General features: G+C 38.1%; 1 protein-coding gene across 1 annotated transcript in view; it reads left to right on the top strand.

The window, feature by feature from the left end:
• LOC128259069 (peroxidasin) overlaps positions 1–19,971 on the top strand; it is a 41,118-nt gene that overhangs the window by 17,049 nt on the left and 4,098 nt on the right. The window contains exons 3-9 of the mRNA XM_052991201.1: positions 8,412–8,627; positions 8,712–8,783; positions 9,326–9,567; positions 10,172–10,837; positions 14,006–14,212; positions 14,307–14,485; positions 14,914–15,095. Of these exons, the coding sequence (XP_052847161.1) occupies positions 8,412–8,627; positions 8,712–8,783; positions 9,326–9,567; positions 10,172–10,837; positions 14,006–14,212; positions 14,307–14,485; positions 14,914–15,095 (1,764 nt within the window). The remainder of the gene's footprint in view (positions 1–8,411; positions 8,628–8,711; positions 8,784–9,325; positions 9,568–10,171; positions 10,838–14,005; positions 14,213–14,306; positions 14,486–14,913; positions 15,096–19,971) is intronic.

The following is a 19,971-nucleotide window of genomic DNA, read 5'->3' as shown; positions in this document are numbered from 1 at the left end:
AGCTGGTTAAAAGTATCAAGAGACTAAAGAAGTTTAAGAAAAATAAACAGTCAGGGCAGGCAAAACGGTATCTAACTTTAACCCATGAAATCCCCATGAAACCCACGTCTCCATCTCCATTAACCCTTATACACTCGCACACGGTAGTTGTCAGGCTGACAAAGTGACTGGCTGACTGACAGCTGAACTTTTACGCACACAGATAGACAATGTCAAGGGTTAACTGCGATGGACGGTGTGCTTTTGGGTGGGGTGGGGTGGCCTTTGTTTAATAATAATAAAATGTCACTGGGCAAAAATAAACGGCCGAGAAGCGGAGAAGCCGAGCGGCTGAAGGATTACATTACCAAGTGGTTCCCACACACACACTCACACTCACACACACACACACAAACACTCAGATCTGAAAAGCGACGGAGCAATTGTCATGAGTCCTTTGGACCATCGTCACTGGCAAATCACCTGGGCAACCCCATAGCAAACAGGATACTTGCCTTTGGATTTCCGTATTTGAGTGTGAGTGTGGATGAGAGTGTAGGTCCTGGCATGCAAGGATGCGCCCTTGCCACTGCAGGCACTTTTATTTTACTGGTTGTTATTGCTGGCCATGTTGCTGCTGCTATTTCTGCTGTTGCTTGCGTGTTTGTAAGCCATGTTATTACAATAATGTGAAATCTGAGTCTGTGATAGTACACTGAGCAAAATAACTTCCAAAGAAATCTAATATTAAGAAGACTATTTAAACTATTTTAGGGAATTTACAACGTTTATAACTATTTTCATTTACTATAGTCAACGCTATTTTAATAACTCGTGTTTCAAGAATAATATGTGATATGTCTTCTGTGGCGTTTCTTTTTTTCTATCCCCGCTGAAGATTTACCTATACTGTTTTAATTATATGACCTAATATTTTTCTGTGAAAAACAGAACATGATTAATCTTACAAATGTTCAGATTTTGGTGGTATATTTTTAAATACACTTTCTAATCCCTTGAGATTTCTGTGGCACTTCATTTTTTCGAGCGCAGCTTAATATTAATAAGCAACAGTTAACTTCCTAACCCAATGCCATGTTTTCTCTTTGTGTCTTTGGGAAAGCGGTCTCTGTGGTGGCGTGGGTGCGATGTGAGTGTGCGGCAGGCCAAAGTTAAATCATGTTTTTATTGTCACATTTGCCATAAAGGCAGCCAGGGGACCAGGCAGACCGTAAAAGGATTTATACTGACATAGGAGCAGGAGCAGGAGCAAGGGCAGGAGGTGCTATAAGATGCTGCCAGAGCTGGAGGAACACGAGAGGTGGATGCAGGAGGTGGGCAGGTGGGTAAGCCAGACAAATCATAATCAGAGCACAAGGCAACAAGCTCAACAAAGCCGGCATCGCCTTAACAACGAGGATGGAGGATAGGTTCCAAGTTTGGAGGATGGAGGATAGAAGCTGGAGAATGGGGGCCTGGTGATGCCACTGATAAGGCAGCTTTTTTATTCCTTTGGCACACGTTTATGGCCTTGTTTATATGCTGCATACTTTATGGCGCAAAAGTGGGGGAGGTGGGTGGGTAAGCGTGTGTGTAAAACGCGGAAAAATACGGAGAAAAAAGCGGAAAAAGCGAAGCGAATGCGTTAACTCTAATGAAAATGCAATGAACTGGAAAATATACTGACTCAATGATAAAACTAACTGACGCTGAAAGCGAACAGAAACCAATTCCACGGGGAAAATTAACCCTTTAATGCATTTACAAACAGACACAAAGGAGCAGAAAACTAAAAGGAGTAAAAACGTTTCAGAATCAGCCATTAATTTTTCAAGAATGAAATATGATTTCTAGGTAAAAAGAAGAGTTGATATTTCTGAGTTTGTTTATGTTTTAAATTGTCAATAACTAAATAATATTTTTTTAATATTTTAAATATTATTTTTAAATAAGTCTGTATTTGTAGCGTAAGGATATTAACGAATGAAATTTTCTTTAAATAGTTTCAGTGTTTATTTATATACATACCAAGACTTAGAATATATACAATATGAAATATATATGATATATGATATTTAACTAATTTAACTATATGAAGATTTAATAGAATCATTGTAAAAGCTTTGTCAAGATAAATCGGATTAGATAATATTTTAATTTTATTTTATTTAAATTTTATTTAAACCCTTAATGCGTATGAACAGAGAAAAATCACTAGACAAAAATTAAAAACGAATGAGCAAATTTTGCCTTTTAAATAAACTTTCTATATTATTACTGTACGTGTTTATTTATTTAATTACTTACATACACTTTGAATATATTTCTTTCTCTGAGAAATTTAATTAAAGAAGAAGATCAGCATGGATTTAACTAAATTTTCAAAATACAATTCACCTTCAAACCCACACAAATCATGATTTCTGCCATAATTTTTCACCCTGTGAAATGGCAATGAACTGCAAACTTCCTTCTTAATAAGCACACCGATTCCCCGCAAAAGCCGCACTCGAGGCGAAATAATCAAACAGAAATCTCAAAGCGGACACCACAAACATGCACTGCCGAAAATTGCAAGCCCAGGATTTTGCAGCAATACCAATACCCCGTCGAGAAATTCCCACTAATTTACTTGCTGCGGTTTTTCCTTCACTAATTGTGACAACTAATTGAAATCAAATTAGTGAAGCCACTAAACAGCTTAACGCTCGCTGAGCACGCACCAGATTTTCCACCTCGCTAGGGGAATTTCCGAGTGGGGGGCATGGGGGGGTTAAAGGGATGCCAATGGGTTAACCATAAACCCTACACAATGCTAATTGTTTTCATTCAATTTACTGTGTGCACGCCGCTTTAAAATATCGCTCTTGGCTTTAGTTTTGGCTAACCATAAATTTTCGTCATGGACATCAAAGCGTATGCGTAATATGTGCGTATACGTAATATTGGTGTGCATGTTGGTGGCATGTCCTGTGTTGTGGGTGTGTTACTGACGGTGTGTGTGGGTGTGCAGGAATGCATGAATAGACAAACATGCCAGAGTCGAAACATGCCTTTGTCAATAATATGCATTAATTAAGTGCAGGCATGGATGCGAGAGGAATCAAACCAAGGATATCCGAGGCACATCAATGGATGCCCAAAACTCGCGTCTGTACCACACGACACACGTCCATTGCAAACTTTAATTGAAAACGCCATAAATATATATATCGAATAATGTGAAAATGCAAATGTCATTATCAAAATTCAGGCCGGCGGAAGTGTCACATGCGCTGAAAAGAAGTTTCAAGATTCAATTTCCGTTTCCGCACACACACATGACGCGATTCACACAGCAGGTGGTCTTTTCGGGCCTTAGGGCGTGGCCAAAAGGGGGGGGGGGGCGTGGCAGGAGCAGCATCCCAGTTATTTGTGCCCCCATTCAGGTCCGTTTTTAGCAGCTCCGTAAATAGTTGCGCAACTGACACGACGCCATATCCATGGGGCCATTGCTATGAGTGCCCCCCGCCGAATCCCCATTTATCCGGAGAGCAACTCCATCACGCACTTGCTCCGTAGTGGGTTCCGGCATATTATCACTGGAAAAAATTAACTCTTAATTATTTGTAAGATAGTAGTCCATTTCACATTTTTAAAATGGTCAAGCACCAAATTATTGGGACTTTTATTTTTAAGGAACGAGAGTATATTTATTTTTGAGTCTTAAAAAAAAACTATTTCTGCTTTTCTTCAAAAGTCTTTTAAAATTATTATATTGATAAATCAAATTATTTTCGGTACATAAATATATTTACCTTATCTCTATTTAATTTTTAATGTTCAGAAGAGAACAATGAGTTTTAATCCAGAATAAACTGACTTTAAGTAAGATAGCATTTACTTGAGTAAAAAAACTTTACCCGGAAAGCCTTTTAAACCATTTTAGATAAGCCACATTTTTTTGTGTTTATAGAATGTCTTAATTTTAGTCACCAACTTTTTTGGTAAAGTCGTCTTTAACTTGTTTTTTAATCTCTTTTTTTTTAAACTTCAAATTTTGATCTTAAATAATTGGTTATATGTTTGTTTTTCGCTCAGTGCAATTCAGTTTGGTAGGCTCGATGAGGCATTGGACTGGGAATTCCGGAGTCCGCTGTCCGGAGTCCACTGTCCGGAGTCCTGAGTCCGGAACCCGGACACGCACTCAGCGTGTGTGTACATTGAAGTGGACCATCGCTTGTCACACGTGGTGGGTGTGTGTGTGTGTGTATGTGTGTGTGTGAGTGGGTGTGTGAAAGTGGGTGGGACAGTGGCAGGCATGTAAGTGGATGCACAGTGGTGCCATGTGAAGAGGTGTTGGTTATGCAGAAAGGGAATCTGCAAGTGGCTGGGCATTTTAAAGCACTCTCTGTCTAAGCAAATACAAATACTCCGACAGCGGTGACTGAGTCAAAGGGCCAAAAGGAACCGAGTGTTCCTTGTTGATTCAAATTAGACTGATCCATCTGCCCCATCTGCTTGACCCACTGTGAATGTGAATGTGGATGTGGATGTGGCTGTGGTAGTAGTAGTGGTAGTTGCTGTGGCTATATTCCTTGTTGACTGTTGGTGGCGGGGCTAATGGAGTTTGCAAGAAGTGGGCAAAAATGTGGATCAAGCAGCCGCATTCGCACAAAGGAGCCCCCCACCCCCTATCTACGCAGCTCCTTCTCTGCGAAAGGAGAAATGCGAGCAACTTTGCAAATTGTTGCTGCCACCCGTGTCCCCGCCTGCATTCTGCTGCCCCACTTCCTTGGAGCCACCGCAACTGCATGAGGTTGCCAACTAGGTGCACAAACAAAAATATATTTTTCCAAATCTTTAAAAACACAATAAAGAGTGGAAATCAAAATAAAATTTAAAATAAAACTCAAATATATTTCCTTCAAAAATTAAAACTTTATTTACTAAAATAAGTATTTTATTAAACTTAAAAGGTTCGACTGAAAACTAAAAAAGATTTTTATAAAATATATGAACAAGAAGTTTCTCATGAAGATAGGCGATTATATTATAATCAAAATTAAATACTTAAAATATTATTTTTTAATTTTTAATGTGATTTTTATCTTTTCTTAAACTAAGCACTTTTTTTGAAGAAAGTCGTTGATTTTAAAACATATTAAAGGTTGGACATGTTTTAAATCAACCGATATAAATACTTAATACAAATAAAAAAGCTACATTTAAAAAATAAATAATTAAAACCTTGTTAAAATCTGCGAGCTGCTTTTTGAAGAAAGTAGGAACTTTGTCTTTGGTGATTTTTAATGGAACTTTAAAACAGTTTTCCTGATTGAGGTAAATTTGTGAAAAACTTAAACGAACTTTTTATTAAAGTGTTGCTCTGGGAGCGGGGTTACCACATGGACACCAGTGGGTCGACTGGCCCCAGGACTTGGCTCTTTCATCAGGCCAGAGCCATAGCCATAGCCATTGCCATAGCCAAGAAACCAAAACCGGCGTGAGAAGTGAAGCAGCGGTGGCTGCTTTGTTTATGTGGCTTCATTTGGGCGTATGCCTGACCTGACCCACTCAACCGCCCATCTGAGCCATTCGCATCCTCATCCACGTCCACCTCGACATCCACCACCATCCTGTGGCTGTGGTTGCTGCTATTGTTGGGAGGGGGCCCCAAGCTCTACGTGTGAGTGGTTTTAGTGTTTTTCTGGATTTTTACACCCCTTACTAATAGGTGAAAGAGTATATTATATTTATAAGAATTAAAGGAAAAGGTAAAAGCTAAGAATAATCTTGTAACTTAATCCCAAAACTCAGGTTTTGTGTATCAAAAACTAATAAAAGTATGCAATAAATTATGCATTAGGGCATAAAATACTGGGTAGCTCATAGTCGCTAGACTTGACAAAAACCCTTCATCTTGTTCTGGATTTTTAAGTTGTTTTCGTTGTCGTATGTTGTTTGTGTTGCCTTTTTTGTTGTCTTGTGTGTGTTTGCTAGGTTTTGCCTTTTTCCTGTGTGTTGCATCCTCGTCTTTAGTTGCAATTTGAGGCATAGACACAGACACAAAAACAGACACGATTGCACTTGGCCAAAACATACATACACACACACACACACACACCAAAAACACATAGTGAAACGCTGACACCAATTAGGGTTGCAGGTTGTTGTTGTTGCTGCCGTTGTTGCCGCTAGTTGCTGTTGGTAGTTAGTTAGTTTGGTTGCACTTTGTGCGTTGCATGTTTACAGTGGCCACAAAACATAATTTCTGTTTAGACAACTTTAGCCCCAGCTCCAATTGCAGTGGCTTCTGGCCAAAAAGGAGTAAAGGAGGCTAAAAAGGTAGTAAAATGCGGTCGAACAAAACAGGGTCATAATTATTGCGCCAACAAAGACCCTAAAGCAGCTGCAACATCAGCCAGCGGTAAACGATGTTGCCAGCAGGCAGGCAGCAGCACCAGCTGAATTTCCGGTATAATTTTCACTTTGGCCAAGAAACTTTTTCGCTGCCGCATCGAATTTGCAACAAGCAACACTAGCACTAGCAAAGCAGCTAAATTCTGGCCAAAAGCAACGGCAACAAAGTTCATGAGTTGATTAGAAACTTTTTTAACCGCTGTTGCAGCTACATCCTTAACCCTCTGCAATCCTATAGCCATCACGCTCAGCAGCTCCTACACTCAGATAAATTATTTTGTCATTTTAATAAACAATTTTTAGGGAACTTTATTTCTTTAGAAACAAGCGCCAGATAAATACATTCATTATTTTTTATGTTGAAACTTTTTGTATAGGCAAATATCTTTTAAAATATTTTATTATGAGCTTAAAAAACTTTTTTCAAGGATGTTAAGATAATTTTATAAACCAAAACAGAATATGGTGCCTGGTACAAATGGCGAGGAAATCAATAGATTTGAAATGAATAATCATGTGTCAAAAACCTTAAACATTTTTCTTAGAATTATAATTCTTTTAGTTATTTTTTTTTTAAATGTAACTAATTCATTAATTGATTAGCATTTGGTTAAATTCCTTTTCCCTTGTTGGTTTTTATGGTTTCCTTAATTATGACTTGAATAGCAGCGTAATTTCTGCGAGTGACCGGTTGCTAATGGCAGCAACGTGAGCTTGGCATATGCCATATAAGAGACCTCAATCCGTGGCTAAGGCTCCCAACTCTGCACTACTATACTACATATGGTGCTATATGGTGTGGTATGGTGTATGCAAGTTGGTTGCCGGGGTCGCCGGCTTATCGCTTGGCTGCCTTGTCGCCGGGTATAAACGGGCACATAAACTATGCGAGCATCAACTTTTTGTAATTAATTTTTAATGTGTGCAAAATGTTTGTGTAAACGAGAGGGTATGTTGTTGTTTGCAGCCTCGCGATATCAAGCGGATGTCGTTAGAACGGTTTATCAAGCACTCTAAGAGGCGGATAAACTGCGGCTCCGGTAAGGCGATATACTATACCACATAGAGAACTTAAGTTTGTGCTTGGCTGTGGTAAATAATTGGATTTCGGTTTGGAACTGCTGGGAGGCCTTCATTTCTTCAAGCGGAATTTCTTTGCCAAACTATCGCACTAATTGCATATGACAATGAGGCATAACATTCACATCCCAATCACCCACACGAAAACCACTTAAATCTCCATTTCAAAATCACTTGCCCCCACAACACCCAACACCAAACACCCGCATTGGTGTGAGAATGAGAGGGAAGAAGGAACGGTGCAGACCGGACCGCATGACGAGAATTGGCATTGGCAACTTGCAGCAATTTGCCAGAACCAAAAATTGATTTACCCTCAACTGCGAGTCTTACCGTTTCTGTGCACTTTAAGCAATTTCTGTTATCACGAAAAGTATTGTCTTTACAAAAATACTATTTCAGTAACTTAATATTACTGTTATAGATTGAATTAGAGTACTACTTAATTTAAAAATTAAAAAAAAAGTTATTTGTTTCATAGGGAAGGTCTCCGGTTTCCTGAATAAAATTAGTCACATGTCAAACACTTGTCCTCTTTTAAATTTGTTATTATTAGCTAATGGCGTCTTTGGCAAAGTTGGCATCATTGATACTATTTTCTTCTTTTTTTTTATATAACTAATCTAAAAAATCTTATGAAAATATAATAACATTGCTTTACAATAAGGTTTAACTTAAATCGAACAAAATAAAATAGTTTTTAAAGTCTTTAACATATTTAATTAATTCAAATCTCAGATGATACATATTTCCCCCAGTGTAGTTAGCCCACCTTCTCCCTAACTCTTCGCCCATCTCGCATCCATCCATCAGATAAACGTTTTGCTATCTGCAATCTGGAACTCGCATTCTGTCCACTCCACTCGACTCGATTCCACTCAGACTCACTCACGCTATATCCACTGTTCTTGTGTGTTCTTGTGTGTGCTCCGGCAACAACATTTTTGCAGAGATTTGCGTTTCAATCACATCGAGGAGCTGCCGGCCAACGCGTTCAGTGGTCTCGCCCAGCTGACGACGCTCTTCCTGAATGACAACGAGCTGGCTTACCTGCAGGATGGGGCCTTGAATGGACTGACGGCGCTGAGGTTCCTCTATCTGAACAATAATCGACTAAGCCGCTTACCAGCGGCCATCTTCCAGCGAATGCCACGCCTGGAGGCGATGTAAGTGAACCAAGCAGTCGCCTTAATTAAGGATCTCCCCTTAGCATCCACAATCTGCAATCGCCTTTACTTTACCGCTTTCAGTTTCCTGGAGAACAATGACATTTGGCAGCTGCCTGCCGGCCTCTTTGACAACTTGCCGCGTCTGAATCGCCTGTAAGTCGATGATGATTTCCCTTTTCTTTACCCTTCGTTGGGCTGTTATGCACACAGAATAATAAACATATGTTACATCGACAATTTAATTGTTTAAACTATCTATAAACAAATAAAGAAATAGCTTGAGAGGAAAATTGAATATAACTTGAATTTACAGATTACGGTCCCTAAAATGTTAAGGATTTGCCGATTGTCTGTTAAAATAAATATTACACAAGTATCTTTTAAAAAACAAAATAAAATTTTAAAATAGGTAATTAGAAAAGTTACGATTTGAATTGCTAATAATCAAGAAGTAAAATAACAAAATAAACAAAACAAATTTTAAATTCAATGGCCCAAAAAAAACTATAAATAAAACTATAAAAAATTGTTTACAATTTAAATTGTTACCTATGCAAATAAAAAAACTATTGAATACTTAAAAACTTAGTAAGATTTAATAGTAAAGTAGACAATTTTTCAATGTTGATTTCCCATACGATTTTATTTCTGTGTGTTGGGGCTGTCGCTAACTTTTTGGAGTATCCCCTGTCCAGGATTCTGAACAACAACAAGCTGGGCCAACTGCCAGTGGACATCTTTAATCGGCTGAACAGTCTGAAGCGCCTAAGACTCGACGGCAATGCCATCGACTGCAATTGTGGAGTCTATTCGCTCTGGCGCCGCTGGCACCTGGATGTCCAGCGCCAACTGGTGGCCATCTCGCTCAGCTGTGCCGCTCCCCAGGTGCTTCAACGTCAGGGATTGCTCAGCCTGGGGGAGCATCACTTCAAGTGCGGTAAGAATCCAGTTAAATATTTCGACGGCCCACTGAAATCTCGAAATTATCTTTAATCATTTGCATATTTTGTCCAAAAGTATTTCCCTACAAATTTCGATAGTATTCTAGAACTTTATTCTCCTTAAATTGTAACACATGAAGTATTTAAAAAATGTTATTCTTTATACTTTATATTTTATACTTTATACTCTCCAAAAAAATTTAATTATTATTAATAATCAAAAATGTATTTAAAAATGTTCAAACATATAATTTCAATAATTTATTAATTTTATTTTTAGCACATCTCGTAATTATCAAAGGTTTGTCATTTAACAAACTTAATTTATCATATCAAACATATTTTAAATAAAATAAAATGGCCTAATAGTGTTATTGTTAAGATTTAAGCACAAATCAAATTCTTGTATGGTAATTCAAACCATTCATTTTCATTTCCTTAAGCCACCTTCATATTGAATAACATTTTTCTTTATTTGGCGGCCAAATAAATTTGCTTAAAAGCCCCAGACGATTGAAAGCACGATTTCTGCTGTGCGCCACAGATGCATTTTAATACCGAATTGATGGGCACTTTGATGAATACTCGTATTACTTGCAGCCAAGCCGCAGTTTCTGGTGGCCCCGCAAGACGGTCAATCCGCGGAGGGCGAACAGGCGGAGCTGAGCTGCGAGGTCACCGGCCTGCCACGCCCCCAGGTCACGTGGATGCGGAACACCCAGGAGGTGGTGGTGGGTGAAGATAAACTAAAAGAGCGAGTGCAGATCCTGCCCAGCGGCAGTCTGCTCATCCAAAGTGCAAGGGAGGAGGACATGGGCATTTACCAGTGCATCGCACGCAATGAGATGGGTGAACTTCGCTCCCAACCAGTTCGTTTCACAGTTAATGTCGATGGTGGTGGAGCACCACCACCCAGTTCCCTTCAGGATGCCGGCAGCAATCAGGTGTGGGCGGATGCAGGATCACCGAGGACAACCAACACACCATCGCCACCGCAGTTCAGCCACCAGCCACATGACCAAATTGTGGCCCTCCACAACGCCGGACACGTGCTCCTCGATTGCGCCGCCTCTGGTTTTCCACAGCCGGACATACAATGGTTCGTCAACGGACGCCAACTCTCGCAGTCGACCCCCAATCTCCAGCTGCAGGCCAACGGCAGCCTCGTCCTGCTGCAGCCCACCCAACTCTCGGCCGGCACGTATCGCTGCGAGGCCCGCAACTCTTTGGGCAGCATTCAGGCCTCCGCCCGCGTCGAGCTGAAGGGTGAGTAAATGCCAGAGATGCTGCTTTTCGAGTATTTTACACCAGCCCAGGTACAGGGAGAAAAATTCAAAAAAACAAACATACAAAAAACTACTTTTTAACTGCCATAATATTCAAATTTAGTATCGTATTTTACACCAGCCTGAGTAAACTGATAAATAAATGAATTTGAGCTCAAAATGTTATATTTCATTTATATTAAATATTTAATTAAAAAATAAAGTTAAACGCATATTAAATTAAATGATTTAATATTAAAACCTTTTGATTAATGTGTAACATAAAATAATTTCTATTTGATTTAACTACATTTTATTTAAGTAAAGAATGTTTTTTTAATTTAATTTTCATCTAAAATAAAATAAACTAGCATTAAATGTTCAAGACTTCTTTTAGTAAGAAATATATATATTTCTTTAACATTTTTTAATTTATCGGAGATGAAAAAATATTTTTTGTTAAATTTATTATAAACAGGTTTATAATAATACGTTTAATATTCCTTTTTGCTTTTTTCAACGTATGTCATTTAGGATAACCATCTCAACTAAATATTATCTACAAGTACCTTTAAAATTTTGCATACGTATTTATTTTATTATTATGTTTGTTGTTTGCTTACAAAAGAAATTCACATACCATTTTTGTGAAATGATTACCTAAAAAAGTACCGGAGTAACACCCACCACTGACAAATTCTGTGGCGGTCACAATATATCCCCTTTTTCTGGCCACACTCCCATTCCCATCGACAGTCGCAACTGTCGCATTCTACTCAATTTGCAGTCGATTTAATTTGTTTTCGTCTGGGAGTGGGAAATGGCAACGATTCCGAGTCTGCGGACTGGGGACTGCTGCAATGGAGACTGACTGACCAGGACCAGGATGCACTGGCCATGCCAACTCAATATCATACTGATATTGGGGCATTGGGACTTTGCAGAGGAGTTTGGCCCGCGGGAAAAAATCCCACTCCACAAATAGATAGATTGCGACAACTTTGACAGCAGGTGGTGGCGGTGATTGGATGGAACTTCATGTAGACAAATCAAATCGCAAAAGTTTCTACTTTTGCACTCAGAAAATTAGGAGTTTTAAGCGAAGCTACAAAAAAAAAGTTTCAGCTAAAAATATGTTTAATGAAAACTCAATTAAACAAACAAAATTATTTCAATAACGTTATTTTGAATAGTTAAATACATTTAATATGGGTAAACAAAAATATACAAAATATAAAGCTCACACCTTAATTAAAAGAAAAATGGAATATTAGTTTTATTCGAATGTAAGGTAAAAATTCTTATTCTTTAGACAAATACTTAAAGTATTATGAAATTTTAAAGCATTCTTCGGTAAAAATATATTATATATGTCAGTTCTATTTTTTTTTCTTCATACTTTATTTTGATGACCTTAATGATTTTTTTAGTGCACTGACTTTATGCAATAGTAAATAAATTGCTCTGGTTTTGATTGGCGCACATTTAGCTCTCCTACGCTTCATAGCCAGTTGCCAGTTGCCAGTTGCTCATTAAATAACCGAAGAAGTGCATCCCGGCAGGAGGTTAACCCCGAAACTGCTTGGCACTTGAGGTTTTTATGTTTTACCATTCGTTATTGCCGTATTTCGAGCGTCTGTACGTGACTGTACTTTATGGCGCAATAGAAACGGCCAACGGGGAGTGAAATGTATATATTTATGTATGTATATAAATATATATCCTCGGGGGAATGGAGATCGCAGACGGCATAAAGTGCAATGTGCATCCACCGCCTTGATGCAGCACAATGGCTCATTATAATTTGTGGTTGTGCCGGCACAAAATGAAGTGCGAAAATTTATGCATTATTTTGCTGAATTAAGTGCAAAAATTATAAACTATTATGTGCGGCGAGGGCACGCACAAATTGCGCGGCTGTGGCTTTTACCGATGGCGAATGGGGAATGGCGAATGGGGAATGGGGAATGGGAATTAGGGGATCTCGGGTACCACGGGGCGGATGAACTGTTTAAGCACTCGGGCATGACGCTTTGGTCAGCATAATTAACCCGGCAAACGCATAAACAGACACGGGCAAACACTCGAAGCAAACACAAACACAAGCACTCGCATATAAATAAATATGGCGGGCACGCTGAAAAGTATGCAGAGTAAATTTTGAATTTTATTTTACGCATACGCCCCAAGGGCTTGGTCAAAGGTACAGTGGGGTAGAAAGGAAAATAAGTGTATATCAGGTAATAATATCATTCATATATTATAAAAGAAATTACTAGTTTTTATTTTAATATTTTTTGAGATTTTACGCTATTTTTAAGCTAAGTATAAACCAAGATTTTCTTACCAATAAAAAAAATCATAATACCACTTTCTTAAGCTCAGCTTTTTTAACTTTAAGCTAAATATTTTTTAAGTTACATTTTTATGTTGTATTTGTAATATTTTTCTTGTGTCAAAATAACGCCTAAGCAAGATTATCAATAATGTGTTCGTTTAATTATTTGGTTGAATTTTAAAGTTTTTTTTATGCTACATATTTTTTAGTAATTAGGCTTCCGCAAGCTTATCAATAATGTATTTGTTGACAGATTTTTTGTAATATAAAGATAAATGATAATATATTATAAATATTTTATAAGAGTTAAGTTTTCCTAAGTTACACTTTAAATGTTTTGCTTACTTAAAAATTACTCTTTAGCAAGCTTATCAATTATTTTACTAGTGAGCCCTTTGAGATCAAATTGCCGATCTCTTAAGTCCACAATTTACAATTTTTCTGGTCAGGTACTTCACTCACACATCCATTTTATTGTTTCGTTACCTTTAAACATTTATTAGTATATATGAAATATGAAAAGAAAATTTTGCTCTACTTTTAAACTACCTCTAAAAGTTTTGTCGATTTTAGAAACAAATTTGAATAACTGAATTCCCACTGCGCAGCGGTTAAAGCGGGTCAAATGCTGGCCGTTGGGGGGTTAATTTTTGGTGTTTGGTAGTGCTGCGGCAACAAAAGATTCATAGAAACCGAACCGAAAAACCCTAGCCACCGTCGGCTTTAGTCGCTTTAGTTTCGCTGGTTGCTGTTGCTGCTATTTGGAGCAGGCAAATTGCTCGAAAATCACTCATTCGCCCCGTTGAACCGCTTGCCACTCTCTACTTGCAGAATTGCCCGAAATTTTAACAGCACCGCAAAGCCAAACAATCAAACTGGGCAAGGCCTTTGTGCTGGAGTGCGATGCCGATGGCAATCCGCTGCCCACCATCGACTGGCAATTCAATGGCGAGATCCTTGCCGGGAATACCCCCGACTTGCTGTTGGAGAACGAGAACACGGAGTTGGTGGTGAGTGCCGCCCGCCAGGAGCATTCGGGTAAGTAGGGAAAGTGATTGCCCAAAAGAACGGTCTACGGTTTACATTCATTGCAATTCAATGCGATACCTTGGACATTATCCATTTCCCGCAGGTGTCTATCGCTGCACGGCGCGCAATGAGAACGGGGAGACGAGCGTGGAGGCCACGATTAAAGTGGAGCGGTCGCAATCGCCCCCACATCTCGCCATCGAGCCGAGCAATTTGGTGGCCATTACCGGCACCACCATCGAACTGCCCTGCCAGGCCGATCAACCCGAGGACGGACTGCAGGTAAACCCACTCACTGTACTTACACAGCCACACACCCCGAAAAATCACCAGGGAATCGGAAACTTTTTGTATTTACCCGCCACTTGTTGACATTTCCTTTTGGTCTGCATTTCCGCTCGACCACCGGAAAAAATATCCTTTAATAAAACTCTCACTTTGTTTTTATTTTATATCATATCAAAAAACTTTTTTAAAGACTACAGTGGTCTAAAACAAAGTTTTTAAAATATTTTGCGTCTAACTTAAAGTCTCCATCATTTTAAGCCCTATGTTAGTGTAGGAATTTTTTATTTAAAGAATCTGGTAGTTTATCTTTACAAAAAAAAAGAAATGAAAGTATTTACATTGGACTTAATGATACAAAAAAAACTTAAGTTTTAAAATTAAATTGCATATGAATCAGAATTTTTTTCTGTGCACGTCCTCAGATTTCGTGGCGCCGCGATGGCCGACTCATTGATCCGAATGTGCCGCTGACGGAGAAATATCAAATAAGCGGCGCCGGCAGTCTCTTCGTGAAGAATGTGACTGTTCCGGATGGAGGGCGGTACGAGTGCCAGGTGAAGAACCAGTTTGGCAGGGCCACCGCCTCCGCACTGGTGACCATCAGGTGAGTGAAAAACGGAGGATTCCGAATGAAAATCAAATAGCTCAACTTTGAGCACCCATCCAGCCAACAATCGACCGCAACTTTAATGGCGCTGTCGGCGGCGTGAAGGGCGGATTGTATAAAACTCCATTAAAATCAAAAGGGAAAACTTTTGCTCAAAGGCTGGCTAAGAACTGGGAAAAACTGGCAAGAAAAAGGCCTCTGCCAGCAGAGGACGCACTTAAAATGCGTTTAAGTGCGCGGCAAACTTGCTTAATTAATTAAAAAATAGTTGAGGCACAGAAAAACTCAACATTAACTTAACGATGCAACGGATTATGCTGGGACGTGCTTGGGATATATTTTAACTTGTTCATGGATATAAAATTCCATTGTGGGTGTCATTTATCAATTTACGTTGTTAAAGCTTTATAATTTATAGATTAAATAATATAATGGTTAATGTTTTTGTTAAATTCTGCATTGTTTTCGATTTTTTAAGCTATATTAAGCTATATTTTGAATAATATCTTTAAATACAATTTTTTAATTTTTTCCAAATGCAAGTACTTTGAAATGTAAATTCAATTTTTTTGGTAATCACCATTATATTATTAGTTTTAATAGAGATTTTTGGCACACTTCTCTTTTCGTTTAAAACTTTTATTAATTTCAACGTGTATTAATCCCCAGCTTTGGAAAATCTGCGAAAAATGGTATAAACTAACCAATATGTTTCACAATTGTTGCTGGCCGATTTAGACGCCTGCACGCCTCAAATGATTCCCTAATCCTTCGGGGAGCTTCATTGGGCTAAATTGCTTGGAAACCACTCCCGCAAAACTATGAAAAGAACATAAAACCATAAAATAAAGCTTCTGGCTAAAACTGGCTGCACAGTGGCCAGGAAACCAGGGAAAATCGAGGGAAAATCAGGGGAAAACCCAGGGGAAAGTCCAGGAAAAATGGGGGACAAACATCAAGCTCCCGACTGGCTGTTATCAAAAGCAGTTAACAGCTGCACAAACTTGCTAATCCCCGCCAGTTGCTAAGGCACTGGGACGCCACTGTGTTGTCGGCTAAACTGCAAATAAAATATGCACCAAGAACATCAAAAGGCGGCGAGAAAGCACAAAAGTTGTCGCCGCCCTCGCCAGTTGCCAGTTTTCAGTTTTCAGTTACCAGTTACCAGCTTTCTGTTGCCAGTTGCCAAACTGAAAAACGTGCTAAGCCCGGAAAAGCTACGTGCCACACTCACACGCACACATACATGCATTTCGTTTTTGGGGGAAAATGGAAAAAGACACAAGGCTGGGGAAATTCCTTACTGAGGCAACCGCACAAGTTATCCAAATTGCCCAAATTGAAATTGAGTTGACAAGTTGCTGGCTCCAACAAGAAATAGAAATGTTGCACTCTAAAGAAAGAACAGTTTTTTTAAGTTTATTTTACACATTAAAAGCATTAGAACAACCAAGATTGGGTAACTAAATTAGAAAAATTATAATACTCAAATATACTCATATCCATTTCAAAAAAATTAACTTAAATTTGTTCCAAGTTTAAAAATTTAGAGCAGTTAACAATCGGCCGTAGAATATCATTGAATAAAAACCTATTTACACGGTTTTCTTACTGTGTCTCTTTGTACAATCTATTTGATTATTTTATCAATATTTTATTGACCCCAAGTTAATTTAAAGAAAATTTCACAATTGAGTTTTGGGTGTCAGAATATTTTCTTTTTACGTAATAGAAATTTAAAATGTACCCTCTTTTTCTTGTTTTATTTAGTAAATAAACAATTTTATTTGAGCAAAAATAAAAACATTTCGAAATATATTTTCATATACCTTATGTGAACTGATTTTCAATGTTCTGTTAGTTAATAGTTTATCTCTAATAAATTCTTACAATAATTTAGGTTGTGTTATGTATGCAGAAAAGCTATAACTGAAAGGGTTAACTATTTTTTTTAGAATTTTCCTTATAATTCAGGTCTTGGATATACATTTCTTGTTTAGGTGTCCGAATTCGTAAATAAAGTGGCTTTCAGTTTAATTTTTTTGTTGTTTAATGGTTAGTTAATCTTTTGTAAGATCCCTATTTAATTTAAAATCTTGAAACCTTCGCTTGTTTTGCAGAAATCTTATAATTCCTAGCTTTTAAATAATTTTTAGTAAATTCCATTCAAGGTTTAGATATATATATTTCTTGAGGTGCATTTAAACTAGAACTAGTACCCATCGTGTACCTGAAGTTTTGCTCTCCTTTTGCGGTCCCAGAAGTTTTCAAATTGTTTGTTCCGAAAAAAAGCGACATGATGTGAATTTATTGAGCAAATGGTCTCCAATCCACATCCACATCCACATCCATTCTGCCAAAGGCTGTAAATCAATTTGAGGTGGCAAAGAGAGTGGATCCGAGAATACGGTCTTGGCCATTAACCACAAAACTGGCCCACAAAAGAACCGTCGTGGCGGCTTACTTTCTGCTTACACAGCCATTTTCCTATGCATAATGCAGCAGCAGTAGCAGCAGCAGGAAAAGGAAAGTCGGGGGAAAGTCGTGGAAAAGCGGGTGGATAATGGTGGAAATCTCAGGGATTTCCATGTGTGGTGGTTTCAGGGGTGGTCGCAGCATTTAGTGCCAGAAACGGAAGCTGAATCGGCTTACAGTTCTGCGCCGGCAGCATTAGAAACTTTACTCATTACGCCGGGAAAACCCAGTCGCCAGACCGCAGCAAAGCATCAACGGGGGGTGGTGGGGGTGCAGAAAATTAGAAAGGAAAAATCCAGAAAAAGGGTGCGGGAAAGCAGCGTCAAAAGTGAAAAACTATGTTGGAAGACGGATCCGGTAAGGGATCCCCCCTTCCCTCCCCTCTCCAGCATAAAAAGTGAGCGAAAACCGCTGAAAGACCCCTCGACGAAACCACTGCAAGAAAAATATCAACAAGAAAGAATGCTAGCATTGGCTAGCCGAAGCTTAAATACCCTGGTTGCTATTGCAAAATTTAGATTTTCTATAAAACGAACGTTGTTTGTATACTTTAAATAACAGATTGTTTTATCCAATTTTTGTCAACAAAAAATGCAATGAGTAGCTAATAATTTGTGATTTTGTATTTCTTGTTATATATATTTTTATGTGTGTATGTATTTTATGAGTATAACATATACAAATCAAAAAGGAAACAAGTTTATACACCTTTGCAGATATTGAAAAATATATAAATATATAAAACGTGTTTATTGTTCATTGTCCCAATACGACATGCCAACACCGACTGATCAAGAATAAGTCCATTTTCTAGAGTCAAGAAAATATATACATTCACTGCATTGCAATTTTTTGAATAAAATTATAATACTTTCTGGCAAAAGGGTATAAAAACCAAAAAACACAACAACCAAAGGTTGCTGCTGCACACAGAAGTCCGCCTAAGTTGTGGGTAATGCTGGGCGTAAAACAAAAGCTTATCCTGTTACTGGCATTGTTTTTGTTGCTACCGCTGGCTTTGGCTGCTCCTTTCTGGAACCACTGCTCCTGCTCCTGCTCCTGCTCCTCTTTCTTCTCCTCCTGTGATCCTGTGCTGCTGGCAAAAAGACCAACCACGGAAATACATTGCCGTACGCCGCAGCATGTGGCAGTGGCAAAAAGAGAGTGGCACGGAAGCCAGGACCAACAAAAATCTTTACACCAAATTAGGCAAGTGCAAGTGGTGAAAACTGAAATACCCTCAACAAAAGGCAAATTTATTTTTGAACCAATTTTTTTATTTTATTTTTAAACAAAATAAATAAAGAAAACTCTGTCACAGATTTAAAGAACAAATTGCAACAGAAATAACAAACCGAATCGATATAATTAAAGTATTTGATTGTCAAATCTTTAACAGCAAATACTAAATTAACATAAATCAAAATAAAATAAATAACATTTACATTGCCAAATTTTTAACAGCAAATTCTTTATTAGTATCAAGCCGATTCCATCTCTGGAGCAATTATAATCTTTTGGCCCTAAAATCTTTAAGATAAAAAAAAATAATAAATATTCAAAGGTTTATAAAATAAAAAAATGTTTATCATATTAAATACTTAAAGTATATTATAATAGGTTTCTTTAATTTTTGAACCCTGCAGACATTCTTAATTTTACAAGTGTAGTAACTTACATTCCAAAAATAACAAATCGATACAATGATTTTAGTTGAGTTCTTAAAAATCACTTTAAAGGTTTAATATTTATGAAGTTTTGTGCCTGACTATCTCTTAAGTAAACACTTTCACTAAAAATAATTCATTGTCCCAAAGTTTGCCAAAATGATCAATGTCCCAAATACCGTGGGCTATTGTCAACTGTAAAACAACGGACAAACCGCCAAGTGGCCCAAAAATAAAAAAAGGACAAGGCAAAAGGGCAGCCACAGAATGGCAGCGTGGAAATATTTAGTCCTTGTAGTCCTTCGCAATATCCACTGCCTGAAGGACCAAAACCACTACCACTACCACTACCACTACCATTACCAATGGCAACTGATAGTGGATAGGGCCAGGCTTCTGGCGCAACAGGGTGTATTATGGTCGTTAAGTTATTACCTACAACGTCGCCTCCGCCGCACAATGCCAAAGTTTACACAGGCGAAAGTTTCCTAGAGGAGCATTCCTTGGCCCCAGAATGCCAGGCATGAATTGTTGTTAATGCTGCCAGCAGCCCCCACCCAACTTACACTGCTAAAAAAAACGATTGCGATTGCGATTTCTAGTTATTTAAAAATGGAAATACATTTTTTGTTTTTCGAAAATAATTTCAATATCTAAATTTAAAAAAAAAATGTAAGCCATACTAGATATAATGTACCTAAAACATAAAAGATTCATTTAAATTATAATAT

This window comes from Drosophila gunungcola (assembly GCF_025200985.1).
Source record: "Drosophila gunungcola strain Sukarami chromosome 3L unlocalized genomic scaffold, Dgunungcola_SK_2 000005F, whole genome shotgun sequence".
NCBI lineage: Eukaryota > Metazoa > Arthropoda > Insecta > Diptera > Drosophilidae > Drosophila > Drosophila gunungcola.
This window is presented reverse-complemented; position numbering and strand designations above follow the sequence as displayed.